A 12,867-nucleotide genomic window follows, 5' to 3' on the forward strand; every position below is an offset into this window, starting at 1 on the left:
TGGTTAAGTTGGCTCCAGCAGAAATGTACTGCAAGACTCAAGATAAAAATGGCAAGAGTTAGTAATGTATTTTTTTAAACAAGGTGTTGAATAGTTTCATATCCTACATCTGTGTTGGAGTCACCTTACGAACTTTTGACATTATACAGTTGTATTTTTGACTCCTATATTTAACATCCTTTTATGTGATAATTGTAACTGTTAGCTTACTAAATACTCAAATAACACTTAAAATCAAATTAAAACATGGTGCATTCAATTTATTTTGAACCCTAATTAATTTTAGTGGAATAGAAAAGACAGAGTCAATATGAAAAGAAATGTCTTCAAGTATCCATGATGGCTTTCCATGCACTTTACTAAAAAGTTACTTTATAAGTTAAGTTTTCCTTGAACTGAATGAGACACAAGGTATCCTTTGTGTAATCTGTTTTCAGTTTGGCAAAACATCCTCAATGGTTTCTTAAAGTATCTTGTTTTAAAGGTATTTGGGTTTTTTTGAATTTGTATTTGCCGGGTTTCTCCAAAATAGTTTTAATAGTTTATTAGTTTTAAACCTGTTGAAGTCAATGGGACTCTTTCTGTGGAGTTTTAGGGCCAAACACAAAGCTATTAATTGAAAGCTAAATATAACTGCAGTTCCCCAATCTTTCAGAAGATGTGTATTTAATGGGAAATTATGTGGATTATCTATTATGTTACATTACAGTGAGCAATACTGTACTTGATTAAAAACTGTAATAGTAGATTTATATTGTACATAAGGCATTTTCTTCCACCTTTTTGTAGAATTCGGATGTTCTTGATACTTGGAACATTTTGCTGTTTGCATCATCCTGTGGAAAACACATTGCCATTTTATATTAAATAGCAACCACACCAACATATTGTTAATATTACATTAGTCTGGCCTGGTTATTTTTATGTAGTTTTACCAAGCTATTTTTAATTAGAAAATACATACAGGGTGAAAGGTGGCGCTCCGGAAAGATTAGATCTGGAAATATTAATGCTGTATTTTTATGGGTAGTGTTTATGCTTAAATCTATCTTCAGATTTGTATCCTTTAAATCAGATAAGAAGTACTGTAGTTTCCCCTCACCCTTGCTGTGTTCTGCCCTTTTGCTTTCTCTTTCTCTTCCTCAGTTTGACTCTCATCATCTCAGGGTTTTTAAACTGCAGTGAGCCGACTTCTGCAAAAAAGAGAAATTGTGTGCTTTAGTTTCTGAAAGCAGTCAGATTTAGGTCTCATTTTGATCTCTTCCACTAGATTTTTTTCCACTATTTCAGATTCAGCATTGAAGCTAACTCAGAGTTGCCCCCAGAGCAATTTTGGAATCAAAATTTGTCTGAGTGGGTGGTAGATATTGTAAATGTCCCTAAAAGCCAGCTCCAGCATTCCACCTTTGAAATGTACAAGAGTCCCTGCTGCTCTCGTGCATTTCAAAGATTGAAATGCCTATGGAGTCCGGGGCCGGTCCCCGCTGACCCCGGGCTCCATGCAGTGCTTGAGCGATTAAATGTACAAGAGCCTCATCAGGGGAACTCGGAGTGAGTGGGGAAACTCACCACTGGCCCCAGGTTCCATGTGGCATTTCAATCTTTGAAATGCACAAGACCCCCTGGGCAGCTCTTGCTATATTTCAAAGCGGAAGCGTCCTTACCGACTAACCAAATAGTCTATGGAAATTCCATTGATTGTTCGATTAGTGGATTAATCTAATTTTAACATCCCTCGTTCATTGTGCCAGGAAAATGGGATGTGCCTGGAATGGGATTCTCTCTCTTTTCTGTGTGGTTTTCTAAGAAGCAGTCACCAAGCAGGTAAAAGGAACTGGCTAGGGATCCCTCCCTCCCCCATATGGGACTGCCCCATCCCCGAGCCTCCGCCCCTTCACTCTAGAGAGGCTGGAGAGGCTGAATGTTCCTCCCTTTTCCCCAATTCATGCGGGAGCATTGCTGGCTGTTCCCCTTCAGCAGGGAGCAAGGGGGAAAGGGCACAGTTTGCTGCTTTCGTCACTCTGGCTGGGGAACGCAGGGAACACTTTGCGCTCAGTTCCTGACAGGGCCGGGAAGAGCAAGCAGCCCCGGTATGAATCTCGGGGGGGAGGGCTGCTTCAGTCCCTCCATCCACCTCTCTACACACACACAATCCCCAATTCTGACTTCGGCATCCCCGACACCCTCGTCCCTCTGCCCTGAGCCCCTTCTTAAGGATGCAGGTGACGCTGGGTCAGTGTGCTAGCTTGGAGATGAGATCGGGAGAGTGTGTGGAGTGCACTGGAGCTAGGAATCAGCTGCAGAATGGTGCCAAAGCTGGAGATGAACATAAAAAACATTTGCATTGCCCATGATCTATCCTGGAGCAGGAATACGTGGATGCTATTCGCTTTTATGCCCGGGAGCAGGAATTTCCCCAGTGAAATGGGGCTGAAAAGAGAGTACGAAAAATACATGGAGAACACAAGGCAAGAGCCCAGTATCCAAAGCACTTGGCTTTCGCAGGGAGCTAGCTACGTGGTTCAGTGGGTTATTTCAAACTGCCCTTTCGAGAGCAACCGTTTTCCTTTTCTCTAGATGCTATTTTGCACTTGGTTTTTGGCTGCAGGTTGGACCTCCCTCATCTGGCATCCAGTGAGGGAGTTTGCCGGACAAGGGAAGGTCAGTTTTGGCAACCTGCTGCAGGGCTCTAGGCTTTCCTGAGGAGCTGCCTGCTTCCTGGCCAACAGCACCAGCAGCCCTGGCAACTCTCCCGGCCGCCCCCGGCTCTGCTCCCAGTCGCTCTGCCACCAGGCTCTCGGCTGGCCCTCACTCCTAGCCCCTGGGGTGCTCTGGTTTGGCAACATCCATGGTCCAGTTGCAAGACCAGAGAGGCGTATCTGTAGTATAAAGCATTTTGTTTCTGAAATAAACGTGCAGTAATGCAACAAGTTGTCAAGATCTTTGAGTATATAGCATGGACAATTCTTTCAGCTGTGAAGAATACAGCAGTAGGAAGCTAGGGGACAGGATTTCTTAGAAACCAAGAGTAAAACACAACACTGGAATGAAAATAATCCCACCCCAGACTCCCAGAGAAGACGTAAGTGTGGCTTGTAGGCCAAATATAGCTGCTCTCAGATTCACTGCAAAGGCTTGACCTGTGAAGAACATACACAACAGCAGGAAATGCAGCCAAGTTGCTCGCATTGACAGGGAGAAACCCGTGTGGTGCTCACAGGATGTACTTTGGTAGTAAAGGCATCTGAAGTCTGCTTTGATTTAGTTCAGCTCCTATGATACCCACCATCTGCAAAAGATACTGCTTCCTCATTGGGCTCATGTAAATACTACATCTATTAACAAATAAAAGTTGCAGCACTCAAGTGAAATTTTTGGTTTGGCCTTGACCGACAGCCCTACATGTTGCAAGTTACAGTAGCCCTGCCTTGAAATGAATGTGTAGGTCACAGGTGTGGGCTCACTTCTGAGAGGCATGAGCTTTACTGTTAAGTATTTTAAAAGGGTATCTTTATATTCAAAGTAATAATACAATGGAACTGGCGTGGTCTGAGCTGCATTAGCCTTTGAAATGAAGATTGAATTTACATGGCGTCGAATCAGATTAACAGAAAAGTATAGTCTTATATGCCATCAGTTACAAAATTTTGCAAATTCTATATGAGGAAAATGTGGTCAAGAAACCACGTGAAGGATTCATAGTTCACAATAGGCATTTGGCGTTGAAATGTCTTTGTGTAAAAAAATTTCTAGATTGTCTGGTAATTATAATATACTTCTTGCACAATATACGCGTATGATGGTATGGCTGTTTCTCCATTCCAAAGGTTAAATTCCTCTTCTGAACTAAAGATGCAGTTTCTCTGAAAACTGCTTTTTGCTCCGTTTGAATAACGCTGCAGTAATTATTTCAAAATCAGGTCCATAAAGAGGAAGAAAATTATCCCTCTAACATGCCAGCACTAGGTGTGTGCTTAACTGGGACTCGGGAAATTTGGGTTCCATTTTTTGGCTCTGCCACAGATTTCCTGTGCAACCCTGAGCGCGCCACTTAATTTCGATAGGCCTTGGTTTCCTGTTTGTGAAAAGATAACACAAACTTCCTTTCTCCCATTCCCTGTCTGCCTTGTTTGTCAGATTGTGAGATGGCCAGGGTGTTGATTGATATTCAGCTGCATGTGTTTGTGCTCCCTGGGTGCTGGCCTGGCTCTGTGTGCACAGTTGGCACCGCACACCTTGAGTGAACTGTCCGACAATGATCACAAGATCCGGTAAGGTATGAAGGCACCCAGCCAGGTTTTTAGTTGATGAAGAACAGTGCTAGTATCCTGAAGACTCTAGTGGACCACTAATACGTGGGCAGGGTGTCCCAGCTGTAAGTCACCCTGATAGACATCCGTTGTGCACTTAAGTCAGTGGTCCCCAACGCGGTGCCCGCGGGCACCATGGCACCCACTGGGCCATTTCTGCGCACCTGCCAAGTGTTCGGGGCCATCCCCGCCCCTGGGCATGCGGCGTATGGGAAGTGCCGGCCCCTGGGCGCACAGCACATGGGCGACTTGGCCCCTAGGCGAGCAGTACATGGGCTGTGCCAGCCCTGGGCGCATGGTATCTGAGCGTCCCCGCCCCTGGGTATGTGGCACAGGAGCGGCGCCGGCCCCAGGAGTGTGGTGCATGAGCGGCCCCGGCCCCTGGGTGCACAGTGCAAGGGCTGTGCCGGCACAGGGCACGCGGCGTGTGGGCGGTGCCAGCCCCTAGGTGCGTGGCACAGGTGTGGCACTGGTCCCAGGTACATGGCACAGGGGTGGCGCCAGCCCCGGGTGCGCAGCACATGGGCAGCCCCGCCCCCGGGCGCCCGGCAGCCCCAAAAGGTTGGGGACCATTGACTTAAGTTGTTGACGCTTGTAGGAACCGATGCGTTATAAGTCTTCCCATTCCTTACTTTTGTCACGAGGGAGAAGAACCTCGGTTCGTGCAAATGGAAGTCAGTCACAGGAAAAAAAATTCCCCACTTTAAATTGTTTCGCTGTTTAAGTCCAAATTTTTTGGAACGTATGTTGGGACGGCCTGTATGTGCATAACAGTGGATGCTGCTCGTTCAGTGGCAGGACTTTCCGCTGCTCTCTAGGCTGTCCAAAGATACTCCTGCTGAGATGCCATTTTATATATCCGTACAAACAGTATTGCCCTTCAGACATAGCGAACGCCCTGCAATGTAGCCAGTTACCACCCGTCGCCTTGTACATCTCTGTCCATCACATCGTCATTCTGATCTTGTCTTTAGGAGTTGATATGTTCCTGTTACTCTTGGGGACTGTGTCTGTACCATCCTTGGTATTGGGTGTTCTGAGACCATCCTTCGGGGGGGCGGGGGAGAGTGAGTGTGTGTGTGTGTGTGTGTGTGTGTGTGTGTGTGTTCTGTGCTTAGCGCTTCATAGGAATGTGCATTTCTGCAAGATCAGCCCTGTTGTTGCCAGATTCTGGGAGCAGAGTACGCCTCTTGTGCACAGTGTAACTTTTCTTTAGAGCAGCCAAGTTTTGAAGGCTACTTTAATCCAGGTCTCCTACCAGACCTCTGAGACGGGCTTATGTTGGAGGCACTCTTCCAACCACGTAGGATAGGGACTACCTCTTGTTATATTTTTGTCCAGTGCCTAGCCCGATGGAGTCCTGAGCTTGTTTGTGATTTCTAGGTAATATTGAAATTCAAATAGTAATAAACTAATGCTAAGGATTTCACTTTACATATTTTAAGAATAATTTTGATAGTCATTACTGTGATTTCCCCTCACCTCGGATAGCTTGCATTAGCCCCATTCAGGACTAATGGGTGGAGGAGACCATAGCAGGACTTGGGACCCGGCAATTTAAAAGGGCCTGGATTGCTGCCTTTAATTCCTCCTGGAGTCCCGCACAGTGTGGTTTGGAGAGCACTAATGGCTGGCTGGGGGAGGCGTAGCATGGTCCGGATGGTGCTGAGGGCTGGCTTCCCTTCACCCTGCCCCTTCTGCCTGGGGCCTCACCCACCCCTCACCCTGCCACCACACGGACTGGCGAAGTCTGTGGCCAGTCCTGGTTCCATTCTTCAGTTTTTCCATCCATACACAACAAGTAAAATCCATTTGTTGGCCCCAATATAAATGAAGATGAAGTGCTAGACAGCATGGCAAAGCACTTGGATTTGTGACACAAACACTCCAAAAGGCTCTTAAAAGCTAAATTAGATGATACCCTGTTATCTAAGTAGTTGAGTGGTAATGATGTGAGTTGAAAGTGGAGTTCGTCGATTTGTATGAGCTGCCAAGACCTGTGTGTGCACCTCCCTTGAGGTCAGTATACAGTGAATGCCCTTTTTTTTTTTTTTTTAAGGTTTGTATTCAAATTATTCTCTCCTGAATTTGCTCTCTTTTTCACTCAATTTATTTAATAGCTCTTTGGAACTGTTTTCCTAGAATTTTCAAAATTAGAATTGTAAGTATTTGAGCTACAGAATATTTCTACTTTTCAAAAAAGTTCTTGGTGTAAGGTTTATCTAAATGTATATCTTGTTGTGTGGTTTTTAAATACAGAATTTTGGATTTAGCCTGCTGTTGCAAAAGAGAATCTGCCAGGATCTAATTCTCAGACCACCTGCTGTATTCATTTCATGTAGCACAGTGCTTCCACCCTACCTCGGTTCTCTGTTCTTGTGAGCAGTGGGGGCATTGAAATTCACGCCAACTTTGGTCGTTACGTGCTGGAAATTCTGCTCAGAGTGGGTATGTTTCCATACCCGTTTTTCTCGAAAGAATGAACAGATGGAGCAGAAGGAAGGTGTTTGTGTGACATCAAAAAGAAGTACACACACCATGTTTGCGGTTCTCTGGTCACCTTGCAGAGAAGTGAGTGTTCTGTCAATAGTATCCCACACTGAGGAAGTTAATATGTTAAGAATAAGAAGAACAATTGAAATACAACATATTTTTCTTCTTTGATGGTGTTACCGGTCTAGTGGATGGGTGGAAGCCGTAGATATGACATATCTTAATTTTAGGAAGGCTTCCAACACAATCCCACATTAAATTCTCCTAACCAAACTAGGGAAATGCAATCTAGATCAAACTACTGGAAGGTAGGTGCCCAGATGGAGACTACTCAAAGGGCAGTTATCAATGGTTCATTATCAAACTGGGAGAGCATATCTATTGGAGCACTGTAGGGGCCATTTACCATCAGTAATTTGAATAATGGAGTGAAGAACATGCTCTGAAAATGTGCAGACTACACCAGCTGCTGAAAACGGCTCTGGGAGTTGTAGTGAATCACAAATGGAATATGAGCCGCCAATGTGATGCATTTGCAAAAAAGGCTGATATCCCTCTGGGTGGTGTTGACAGGAGTGTTGTGTGTAAGACACAGGAAGTAACTCTCTTGCTCTACTGTGCACTGGGGAGGCCTCCACTGGAGTGTCATGTCCAGTGCTGGGCGCCACACTTCAGGAAATGAACAACTGGGCAGTCCAGAGGATAGCACCAAAACGATATAAGGTTTAGAAACTTGGCATATGAGGAAAGGTAAAAAGGTTAAGACTTGAGAGGAGACCTGATAAGTTCTGCACATATGGTAAGGGTTGTTATGAAGAGAACAGGGGTTGATAGTTCTCTGTGCCTGCTGGTGGAAGGACAAGAAGTAGCGTGCTTGGTCTGCAGCAAGAGAGGTTTACCCTAGACATTAGGAAAAGCTCTAATTGCAAAGGAAGTTACGTCCTGCAGTAGGCTTCCCAGGAGAGTTTTGGAATCCCCATTATTGGAGATTAAGAAGAGGTTAAACAAACACCTGTCGGGGATGGTCTGGGTTTATATGCTCCTCTCTCAGTGCCGGGGGTTGGACTTGGTGGCTTCTTGAGCCAAGTTTACATTTCTGCGAGTCTATAAATGTTACTCAGACTGGGTATTGAGTCTCTCTTAATTTGGGTAAATAGTTAATTCACACTGAGCACGTTGCATCTGCGGTGAAGTCCCATAGATGCCATTTTAAGCCCTGGATTTGATTGTCAGAGCACTTCATGAATGGGCGACCCCAGCTACATTAAAGACTGAAAATCAATTGTCGATCCTTCGAGGCAGTTGTATTCCTGTGGGACAGCACTGTCCTATATTCCAATATGATATGTAGGAGAGCTGAGGACAGAGCACTTTTGGCTAACAGGATCCAGCTCTGGAAGAAATTGGCAGAGTTGATTACACAATACAATATACATACAATATGAAGGGGACTAATTTGGCTACAACTACTCAAGAGAGAGATCTTGGAGTCACCGTGGATAGTTTTCTGAAAACATCCACTCAGTGTGCAGTGGCAGTCAAAAAAGCAAATAGAATGTTGGGAATCATTAAAAAAGGGGATAGAGAATAAGACAGAACATATCTTTCTGCTTCTATATAAAACCATGGTATGCCCACTTCTTGAATACTGCATGCAGATGTCGTCGCCTCACCTCAAAAAAGATATATTGGCGTTGGAAAAGGTTCAGAAAAGGGCAACACAAATTATTAGGGGTTTGGAATGGGTCCCATATGAAGAGAGATTAAAAAGACTAGGACTTTTCAGCTTAGAAAAGAGGAGATGGCGGGGGGGGGGGGGGGGAGGGGGCGGGATATGATAGAGGTCTATAAAATGATGACTGGTGTGGAAAAAGTGAATAAGGAAAAGTTATTTACTTGTTCCCACAATATAAGAACTAGGGGTCACCAAATGAAATTAAAAGGCGACAGGTTTAAAACAAAAGGAAGTTTTTCTTCACGCAGCGCAGTCAACCTGTGGAACTCTTTGCCAGAGGAGGTGGTGAAGGCTAGGACTTTAACAGGGTTCAAAAAAGAGCTAGATAGATTCATGGAGGTTTGGTTGATCAATGGCTATTAGCCAGGATGGGTAGGAATGGTGTTCCTAGCCTCTGTCTGGAAATGAGTGACAGAGGAGGGATCACATGAGGATTACCTGTTGTGTTCCCTCCCTTGGGGGCATCTGGTATTGGCCGCTGTCAGCAGACAGGATACTGGGCTAGATGGACCATTTGTCTGACCCGGTATGGCCGTCCTTATGTTCTTTTATGAATCTAGAGTCTGTCTTTAGGAAATGCTGCAAAACCTTTCTCCTCAAAAAAGTCTTGATGCCAGAGCAAGAATAAAACTCACAGCATTGGTCTTTCCAGATACCCACCCTCCAACCTTAAAAAAAATTAAAAAAAGAAAATTAACATTTTTAAGAAGAGTTTTGCCCCAAAACAGAAGAGCCAGGGCTTCCATGAAGTTCACTAGAGCACCCTGCTATTGGAAGGCACTGAGGTATTATATTGAAGGGCAGCAACATAAAATCCTAAACTAGATGATTATGGAGTAGATCAGGAGTCTGACGTACACACTTCTGAAAATCTGTCCTGTGCTTTTATTCTCGCCGGATGATAAAACGAATTTATTCCGAATGTTCCTTTTATGTATGTATTCCTTCCATATGTTCTGAAAAAGGAACGCCCATATTATGTGGAAACTGCTCTGGAATTTCAGACTTAGGCAGGAATACTGTTTTATCTACATGAAAATTTCTGGCGAACCTTGAACCATTCAGATAATTCACCCGTACTTTGAAACTATACCTTGATATAGCCTACATATTCATAAAAGGTTATTATATTTAGAATGTCGGTTGCTCAAACTACTAGCATCAAGAAGTCCTTTCTCTCTTGCCAATTAAGTGGGAATAGGCAATATTCCCCCATATTGGCAACCATTCTTTAGCATTCTGTTTGAAATGAGGGGTAGCCTACAATGTAATCAACTCTCTCTTTGTTCCCTCCCATGTGTTACTTGGGTTCTGTGGAGCACACCTGTAAGTCTGATTTCCAAGGACCCCATCATAAGCCCTGGTGTGGGGTAGTGATGCTAATGTTTAGTTTTTTACACAATTAACTGATATGCTTCCTCCTTCCCTCCCTGCATTTAAACATGGAACCACTGAAAAAATTCAGCGCTTACACATTTAGGGTATATATAGACTACAAGCCTCTTTCGAAAGAGATCATCTAGACAGCCACAAGAGTTTCGAAAAAGCGATACACTTTTTTGAAAGAGAGCACACAGGCAATCTGGACGCTCTTTTGAAAAAGCCCTGTCTGCATTCAAGAACGCCTTTTTTCGAAAGAGCTCTTTTGAAAGAAGGCGTTCTTCCTGGTAAAAGTAGGTTTACTGATCTAAAAAAAAAAAGCTGTGTTCTTTCGATTTAATTTCAAAAGAACGCGATGGCAGTCTAGATGCAGGTGAAGCTTCTTTTTTTTTTTTTTTTTTTAAAAGGCCACTTTTTCGAAAAAAATCTCCGTAGTCTTAGACACACACTTACAGAAATAAAGGCTTGCTAACGTCACTAGTGTGGGGGATGTTAGGGGGCTGGAAGAAGTATCAGGAGTAGAAGCCATATCACTTAGCACTGAAGCCCACAAGGCAGTCCCATGCTGACACTTAACCAGCCTTGCGAGCTGCCCATCTTCCACCACGTGTCTCTTTGGCCCCACGAGTAGCCCAGTAGCAAGGAGGCACCCAGGTGGCTTAAAAGCATGTCATGCTTAGTCCCCTCCACCGAGGCTGAGAGTTGAGTGCCATGTCTGAGGCACATCCCCGAATCTCACCGTATGGCTTTCTTCTGCTTGTGCCGTTACTTTCATGAAGCAATTTAATATTTCTTGGGATAGCCATATTGGCAAGTAGCTGTTCATTAAGCTAGCCCATCCCCTGGTTTTTAGGTATTTGCTTGTGCTTTGCCCAGTTCACAGTAATTTTAAATGTCCTCTCCTTATGTTTCATCATATATTTCTCGAATGACATCTCCTAAATTGTTTATGTACAAGCTTGACTTTGTATTTACTCAAATTATAAAATGGCTGATCCTGATCATGTATCAAATTACGGTCGTGCTCTTAATATCTTTTAATGTAATTTCAATTTCTATATAAGTAGCTATGATTTAGATAGGCCCTTAAAATATAAATATACGAGAGAAAATTAAAACAATTGAATGTAGATGTGATCTATCACCTTCATATTCAATCCATATTTGATTTAGCCCCATCTGTGTAAACAAATTATTTCAATGGCAGCCATTTTATGGGGTGTTTGTTTTATATAATTTTAATCTAAAATTCAGATAAACATTTTAAAAAGTTAAAGGTTGTTTTTTTTTAAAGGCAGAAAATATGCTTGCATTTGAAAGTATCATATTTTATTACAAATGTAGGGCCTAATTCTAGCAGATGATCTGTGGAGAGCCCTGTTGAAAGTGTGTTTCTAAATGAATGCAAGGATCTGCACATGTAGATCATCTTGCAAGGTCGTGGCCATATTCATTTCCACAGGAAAGGGCTACATGTTATGAACACAATTTTAAATATTTACATTATTCAAATGTCTTTAATTTCCAGAATGTATTATGCCTGTAAAATATATGAAATCTCTTTCGTAATCCTGAGACATGTTCATGTTTAAAAACTGTAACATTATAGTCAGTGCTAAATTAATAATTGTGTTACATTTAATTATATGTTAATATTTGCATAGAAATGGACACATTTTATTTTAGTGTTCTTTAAGGTAAAAAGCAACTTTTAACAATTGAAATTAGTAACAATTTTTTTAATGTTACTTTTGCATTAGGCCATGTATCTTTGGGAGACTGCATTTATATACTTAGCTATATTTTGGGGTTGGGGTTGTTGTGAGTTTTGTGAGGTTTTTTTCTTTTTGAACCACTGGCAAGTGTTTAAACATTAAGCAATTCTCTGAAGGGACTGGTTTTCATAAAAGTATTGGCGAAACTAATTTTACTTGAAATGACTGAAAGTATGTGTGCTTATCATTGAAATACATATACGCACTGACATACTGTTATCTCTTTCTCCCTCTTATATGCCTGTTACATAGATCTCTGGTACCAGATGGCTGGAATATAATGCACTGTTAAACAAATAAGACCATTAGACACATAATACTGCTTGGTAAATGACTGTGCATTTAAAATGGTTAGAAAATTATAAATGGAAAACAGCCTTCAAGTTAGTTTATTTGAAGAAAGTGTAATAGAACTTAAACTGCTTTCTGAATACATAAAGCATATCTTACATTGTAGTCATCACAATATAATGATTTTTGTAATCCATTTGCATCTGGTATGAAATAGTTACTCCTAGATCAGATTGCTGGTAGAGGTCTATAAGCAACAGTCAATTTTATTTTATAAAAACAACAAAGAGTCTGGTGACACTTTAAAGATATTTATTAGGATATTAATGCTTAAGCTTTAGTGAGCTACACCTCACTTCAGATGCTGGAGAGAAAAAGAAAGACAAAAGGGGGAGGGGAGAAAACCGAGATGGGATACTTACCTTGGATGGAAAATATGTGGTGTGTGTAATATTTCAACACTAACCTAACAATGGTAGTTAACATTCTTTTTTCTCACTTTCAGAATGCATTGAAATGTGCTATAAACGATAGTTCAGTGATAGCATCATATGGCCTTCTAACACCATTGTTTTTCAGTAATTGTAAGCAGCTGAGAGATATGCCCTTTGTCTTTTTGTTTTAGATATGCCAATATTTGGTCTTTGCCCGGCTCATGATGATTTCTATTTGGTGATGTGTAACCACTGTAATCAGGTCGTAAAACCACAGGCATTTCAATCACATTATGGTAAGTGCTTAACCATTTTTAATAATTAAGGGTGAGGTTAAATCAGGATTAAGCCTGGCAATTTTTGATTATCCCTCTTCGTGATCTTTAAAGCTGATGGTGCACGCAGCAATCTAATGTAAATGCAGTATAAAACAGTAGCCTGTGTTCATC

The 12,867-nt window shown here is 42.4% G+C and overlaps 1 protein-coding gene across 9 annotated transcripts in view; it reads left to right on the forward strand.

The window, feature by feature from the left end:
- ATXN7 (ataxin 7) overlaps positions 1-12,867 on the forward strand; it is a 178,632-nt gene that overhangs the window by 94,985 nt on the left and 70,780 nt on the right. For 8 of the 9 annotated variants that reach the window (XM_075938494.1, XM_075938495.1, XM_075938496.1 and 5 more), the window contains one exon: positions 12,610-12,714. The exons of the other annotated variant lie outside the window; for it this stretch is intronic. In XM_075938494.1, coding sequence (XP_075794609.1) covers positions 12,610-12,714 — 105 coding nt within the window. The remainder of the gene's footprint in view (positions 1-12,609; positions 12,715-12,867) is intronic. 9 annotated transcript variants of the gene reach the window in all.

This window comes from Pelodiscus sinensis, chromosome 11 (assembly GCF_049634645.1).
Source record: "Pelodiscus sinensis isolate JC-2024 chromosome 11, ASM4963464v1, whole genome shotgun sequence".
In the NCBI taxonomy this organism is placed as follows: domain Eukaryota; kingdom Metazoa; phylum Chordata; order Testudines; family Trionychidae; genus Pelodiscus; species Pelodiscus sinensis.